This window comes from Lolium rigidum, chromosome 2, assembly GCF_022539505.1.
Source record: "Lolium rigidum isolate FL_2022 chromosome 2, APGP_CSIRO_Lrig_0.1, whole genome shotgun sequence".
Classification (NCBI taxonomy): domain Eukaryota; kingdom Viridiplantae; phylum Streptophyta; class Magnoliopsida; order Poales; family Poaceae; genus Lolium; species Lolium rigidum.
Genome location: NC_061509.1, coordinates 226,358,647 through 226,365,145, shown reverse-complemented (window position 1 = coordinate 226,365,145; position 6,499 = coordinate 226,358,647). Strand labels below are relative to the sequence as shown.

At 57.5% G+C, this 6,499-nt stretch overlaps 1 protein-coding gene across 1 annotated transcript; it reads left to right on the top strand.

Annotated features, from left to right (window-relative positions):
- Positions 1-2,778: 2,778 nt before the first annotated feature.
- Positions 2,779-6,183, top strand: LOC124688244 (benzaldehyde dehydrogenase, mitochondrial-like). Its single transcript, XM_047221951.1, has 9 exons — positions 2,779-3,010; positions 3,845-3,991; positions 4,075-4,217; positions 4,295-4,768; positions 4,864-5,037; positions 5,128-5,265; positions 5,387-5,524; positions 5,615-5,676; positions 5,768-6,183. Exons 1-9 carry the CDS (start codon positions 2,926-2,928, stop codon positions 6,039-6,041), a joined length of 1,635 nt encoding a protein of 544 aa, XP_047077907.1. The 5' UTR covers positions 2,779-2,925; the 3' UTR covers positions 6,042-6,183.
- Positions 6,184-6,499: the final 316 nt, after the last annotated feature.

The window sequence follows — 6,499 nt, the reverse complement described above, 5'->3', positions numbered from 1 at the left end:
AGAAGGGGAGAGGGGCTGGCCGGCCACTCAAGCCACCACCATGGCCGCACCCCTAAAGGGTACCCTAGCCGGCGCCCCTCGCCCCAAACCCTAGCGGTCTCTCTCCTCCACCACATCCCGCACGCTTAAGCGAAGCTCCGCCGGATTTCTCCACCACCACCGACACCACGCCGTCGTGCTGTCGGATTCAAGAGGAGCTACTACTTCCGCTGCCCGCTGGAACGGGGAGGTGGACGTCGTCTTCATCAACAACCGAACGTGTGACCGAGTACGGAGGTGCTGCCCGTTCGTGGCGCCGGAACCGATCGTGATCAAGATCTTCTACGCGCTTTTGCAAGCGGCAAGTGAACGTCTACCGCAGCAACAAGAGCCTCATCTTGTAGGCTTTGGAATCTCTTCAAGGGTGAGACTCGATACCCCCTCGTTGCTACCGTCTTCTAGATTGCATATTGGCTTGGATTGCGTGTTCGCGGTAGGAAATTTTTTGTTTTCTATGCAACGTTATCCTACAGATGAATCCTCCAACAAAAACAGCGCGCACGAGTCCATCTGCAAGGCACAACAACCACGGCGAATCTTTAGAACTGCGGGGGCGTATCCATGGTTGCGAGGAGCTTCGGGAGAAGACTTACCGGCCGACAGCGAGGCTTGTGCGGCAGCCTAGATTCCAGGCTATTGGTCGGGTATTCGCGCGCGCCGGCAGGCGGAGCGGACGCGGTAGGCCGGGGCGCGTGCTCCTGCCGGTCGGAATCGTAGGGGGCGGCCGGGATCTGCGGCGGCGGGCGGTGGCGCGCGGCAGCCGGTTGGCGGAGGAAGAGGAAAGAGGAACATACAGATGAGGGTTTGATGGGGATCTGCTAGAGATGCTCTAAGAGCATCTCCAGCCGCGTCCCCCAAATCGTCCCCCAAACCGCGCCGGATTGAGCGTTTGGGGGACGTGTTTTGTTTGTGTCGCGTTTGGGGGACGTCGCTCCCCAGCCGCGTCCCCCAAACGCCGCCCCCAAATGAATATTGGTGCACGAAAATAAAGGTTTTCATTCAATTTTGATTATATATTACAAAGTTTGAATGAAAACGGCTAGATTTCTTCTAAAGCTAGACTACTGACCGCCCGGCGGTGCGTTCGACGGCCCCGCCCCGTCGCCGCCTCCCCTACGCCGCAGCTCCTCCTGCGCACGCCTCCTCTCCTTGCGTTCGGCGGTGGCCCGACGGCTCCTTTCCCGCCGCGCGTCCTCCTCCGCCCTCCCCTGCTGCGCCGCCTGGAGGGAGAGCTCGAAGGCGCGTAGAATCTGCGCCTCTTCGCGGGCACGGGCGTCGTCCTGGAGCTTATTCTCCGACTCGAAGGACTCGACAAGCGCGCGCTGCTGATCGGCCGTCTCGTCCGGGTGCGGCCCGTCGTCGTCGGACCACTCGAACTTGACTTCGTCGTTGTCCTCCACCTCGGTCTCCTCCGCCTCGGCCTCCTCCTCCTCCATTGGCGCATCGTCCTCCACATCTGTTGGCGCCTCCATCATCACCGCCGCCAACACGTCGGCCTCCACCGCCAACTGGTCCGCCCACCTCCCCCAGATCGTCGCCAGCGCCGCCTCCCTCTGTCGACGCTCCTCCGCCGCCAGCTGCTGCTGGCGCTCGATCGACTCCCGCCGCCGGTGCTCGATCGACTCCCGCCGATCTCCGTACAGCGCATCCCGCTCAACGCGCTGGCGCCGGCGCTCATCAGCCCACCGCTGCTCTATCTCCTCCCGATACCGGCACCGTCGCGCCTCTTGTCCCGTCGAGGCGTCAGACGCCGCAACGGTGTCGCACTGCTGCTCGTGCCATGCTGCTGCCGCCGCGGCCTCGCCAGCAGCGGGGCCATGGGCGCAGAACGCCGCTAGATCCGCCGCCTGCGCCGCCTCCCGCCGCCGGCGGGCCTCGCTGCTGCATTGCCTCCCGCCGCTGCTGACGGTGTGCACGCCATCGCTCTTCCCGGGCCGCTGCTGAGGGGTCGGTGTCGACCTACGTTTCCGGGACTGCCAGTGGAGGAGACGGCGGTGGAGGGAAGTGGCCAGCGCCGGGGCGGTTCGCCATTGCCACTGGTGGTGGAGGAGACGGCGGTGGAGCGACGAGGGCTGTGTTTGTTGCCGGCGTGGTGTGGTGAGCCGGGAGTCCTTTTATAGACGCCGGCGTCGGGAAGAAAGCGCGGGAACAGACGAGAAGAGGCGGGAAGATCGCGCGGGAACGGGCGGTGGCGTGCGAACGCCGGCGACGCGTGGAGGCTGCGCACCACCGACGAGACGTCTTGCCTGCCCCTCCGTCGCCATTAAGGCAAAGATGCCGCCGTGTGTCACTGCGTGCGAATAACTTCCGTCGCGAGGTAGGCGACGGTTAGGTTAACATTAACTGTGCCGCTGACGGGTCGGCCCCGCCACTCCCCGCCTCGCTTTTCGTTGTGTCCGGCGTTCCCGGTGCGTCCCCTGTGGGACGGGGACGGGCTCGGGGCGCCGGACACCGTATCGGGACGCGTCGGATAAAAATGGGCTTTGGGGGACGCGGCTGGAATATTTTTTTGGTCCGGCGCGCCCCAAATCCCTTTGGAGGACGCTTTGGGGACGCGGCTGAAGATGCTCTAAGCCTAGCTATATATAGATAGGAATTCACAAAACAAAAGTTGGAACATATATAGCTGGTATTGCGTATTCTAATTTTACTCTCACTCCCCTTTGTCTGTTGCGTCAGCAACTGCAATCATAGTCACACCAAGCTAGCAGCCTAAGCGCAAGAGCACTTGTGCACTTGCTTCTTGAATAAGCCCACAAGGAGTTCAACTGTACAAGGGGATCACGGCTACTCTCCCACTGCCCACTAGCCTCAGAGTGAAGAGAATATATACTCCTCCAATGCTACTTTCGGTGCAGTACATCACTTGCTGTGACAGAGTTAGCCATGGCCGCAATGAGGGCTACTTCCTCCTTCCTCTCACGCCGCGGCCTCCTTGCGAGGCTCTCTGCCGACCCCCTTGTCAGAGCAGGTGACCACGGTCTTGCTTGGATCTTGGATTTTGCGCTCTTGCTTCGGGTCTTCACTTCTGTTTTCCTCTCGGTGCTTGATCATTTTGTTCCATGCCACCCAAAACTCTAGATAGACATGCTTGAAAGATAACATGCGAATCATGATTTTCAAGTTCCTCGTTTTTGTTATACAGAGATCAAGGCATTCTAACCTTCCTGATTGCCTGTAAACCGTCAGTGTAACTTTTCTGTTGCTTGCTTCATACTTTGTCCCCTGGCTGGAAATCGATTTTTCATCTTTGAGCGAAGATGATTGAGGATTCAGTGTTCTTCCAGATGAGGATCAGCACGTCTCGCCGGTTCTTTGGCGTCCTGTACTTTTCCTCCCACAATTATTTTTGTCGCCTTCTCTGTTTCGTTCATCCACAAATGTGACCGACGATGTCACCTATCAGGCTATCACAGCAAAGTTAGCAGTTAGCTGGAGCTTTCCTCCCAAAAGTGGTCTAGAGATGAGGCTACCCCCAGCCCCTCTCTACCCAATCCTTATCAAAACTAGGATGAGCCAAAAGTAGTTGGGTCGCGCACAGTACGTTTTCCCATTTCTGTTTGTTTCCAACTACAGTGCCATCAGTTCCATGCTCTCCTTGCCCTTTGAGAAGATCATGCCCCCGTCGTGAAGCAACTGACAGGGTCCTTGATGCATCAAGAATGTTGCATAGACGATTCACCAATACATCTGTTAATTTTTAGAATACTTGAATAATTAGATGGAGTACGCCGCTTTTTGCTATTTGCGATGCACGTAGTTGAACAGGAAAACATGTACTTACTGAACATACCTGCGCCTCCAGACAATGCATGGCACTTGTTGCCCGGAGCATTTCACAGGTTCAGCACGGCACCGGCTGCCGCCGCCGACGAGGAACCCATCAAACCCCCAGTGGAGGTGAAGTACACCCAGCTCCTCATCAACGGCAACTTCGTCGATGCAGCATCTGGTACCACATGAATCGCAACAGATAAATGTTCCTCGTATCAGGCGGTCGCGTTTACTGTCAGTAATGTGCACATTTCTGTCTAGGAAAGACGTTCCCGACGGCGGACCCCCGCACGGGCGAGGTCATCGCCCGAGTGGCCGAGGGCGACGCCGAGGACATCGACCGTGCAGTCGCCGCTGCCCGCAAGGCCTTCGACGAGGGACCGTGGCCTCGGATGACCGCCTACGTACGTACATCACGCTATAGATTGTCGTCGCACGGCAAAGATCTTGGAAGCTCATGTCTTTGTGCGTCCATGTACAGGAGCGGTGCCGGGTGCTGCTGCGTTTCGCGGACCTGATGGAGCGGCACAGCGACGAGATCGCGGCGCTGGAGTCGTGGGACGGCGGGAAGCCGCTGGAGCAGACGGCGCGCGGGGAGGTGCCGATGGCGACGCGGTGCATTCGGTACTACGCCGGGTGGGCGGACAAGATCCACGGCCTCGTGGTGCCGGCGGACGGCCCGCACCATGTCCAGGTGCTGTACGAGCCCATCGGCGTGGCGGGGCAGATCGTGCCCTGGAACTTCCCGCTGCTTATGTTCGCTTGGAAGGTCGGCCCGGCGCTCGCCTGCGGCAACGCCGTCGTGCTCAAGACCGCCGAGCAGACGCCGCTCTCCGCGCTCTACGTCGCCAGCCTCCTCCATGAAGCCGGGCTCCCGGAGGGCGTCCTCAACGTCGTCCCCGGTTTTGGTCCCACGGCCGGGGCCGCGCTCTCCAGCCACATGGGCGTCGACAAGGTTCCCATTGTACACTTGTTCAGTATCAGCTTAGCTCGACCCTCTTCGTGATGCGGGAGCCAACAAGTAAATGGGAATTCTTTTTTTGCTTATAGCTTGCGTTCACCGGATCGACCGGCACGGGCAAGATCATTCTTGAACTGTCGGCGAGGAGCAACCTGAAGCCGGTGACGCTGGAGCTCGGAGGCAAGTCTCCGTTCATCGTCATGGACGACGCTGATGTCGACCAGGCCGTTGAGCTCGCCCATCGGGCGCTCTTCTTCAACCAGGTATCTTCAATCAGTTAACTGCATGCACGCTATTGCATCAGGATTCTGAACTTCTGAAGTCTGAAATGTCGTGTTTTTTTTACATAACAGGGGCAATGCTGCTGCGCTGGGTCTCGGACGTTTGTGCACGAGCGCGTCTACGACGAGTTCGTGGAGAAGGCCAAGGCTCGCGCTGAGAGGCGTGTGGTCGGAGACCCCTTCAAGAAGGGTGTTGAGCAGGGACCTCAGGTACGCACCCATACCACACTTACTCCATGATCAGCTACGGGGGATATATACAAAAACCCCATTCAGCCGCATTGATCCCAAGTTTGTAACACTGGTGAAACCGTCTCTTTTGGTGGATCAGATCGACGGCCAGCAGTTCAAGAAGATCTTGGGCTACGTCAAGTCCGGCATCGATGGTGGCGCCACCCTCGTGACCGGTGGCGACCGGGTAGGCAGCAGAGGCTTCTACATCCAGCCCACGGTTTTCGCCGACGTTCAGGTAAGGCGCGTTTGTCAGATGCACTGCATGTACCCACGCATACACATCCAACTTGCTGACAAATTGTGCGCCCTCGTCTCGTTCTGGTAGGATGAGATGAAGATCGCTCAAGAGGAGATATTCGGGCCCATCCAGTCCATCCTCAAGTTCAGGTACGACGAACCCGTACCACTAGCTGCTAGTATGAGCCAAGTCTGTGACCACCACCGACTGACAGTGCTCCGCTGGTTTGTTTCTGCGCAGGGATGTGGGGGAGGTGGTGAGGAGGGCGAACGCGACGCACTACGGGCTGGCGGCAGGGGTGTTCACGAGCAACCTCGACACAGCCAACACGCTGGCACGGGCGCTGAGGGTGGGATCGGTGTGGGTCAACTGCTACGACGTCTTCGATGCGGCCATCCCTTTCGGCGGCTACAAGATGAGCGGCATCGGGAGGGAGAAGGGCGCCTACAGCCTCCGCAACTACCTCCAGACCAAGGCCGTCGTCACGCCCCTCAAGGACCCCGCTTGGTTGTAGTGGCAAACTTGGCCGGTGGTGAGCCTATACCTTGAATAAAACCGTGTAAGCACAACGGCTTGTCCGTGATCGGCCAGGTTATGTTGTCTTAGGATATTGTTGAGCCAACTGGGGCATAATTGGAGATGCTTGTTTGGTTTTATCTTCTAGTGGTATTGCATAAAAGTTAATATTACAATGAACTAACCAACAAAAAAACTAGTAGTAACATTTTTTTAAAGGGTCTTCTATCTCTCTCGAAGAAGCATATATAGCTACCTTTGATTATTTTAGCATTGCTCATACATCTCCACAAGACAATTGAAGTGCAAACGAACTTGGCGCAACAAGCATCTAAATACCGTATTGATTTTGGTGTGTTTTGTATATCTCATGAGTGGATGTTTGCTTTCGCTAATATTGTATGAATTGCTTAGATGAAGACCAAGCGAGATTACTCTAGGACATGTGCATGAAGC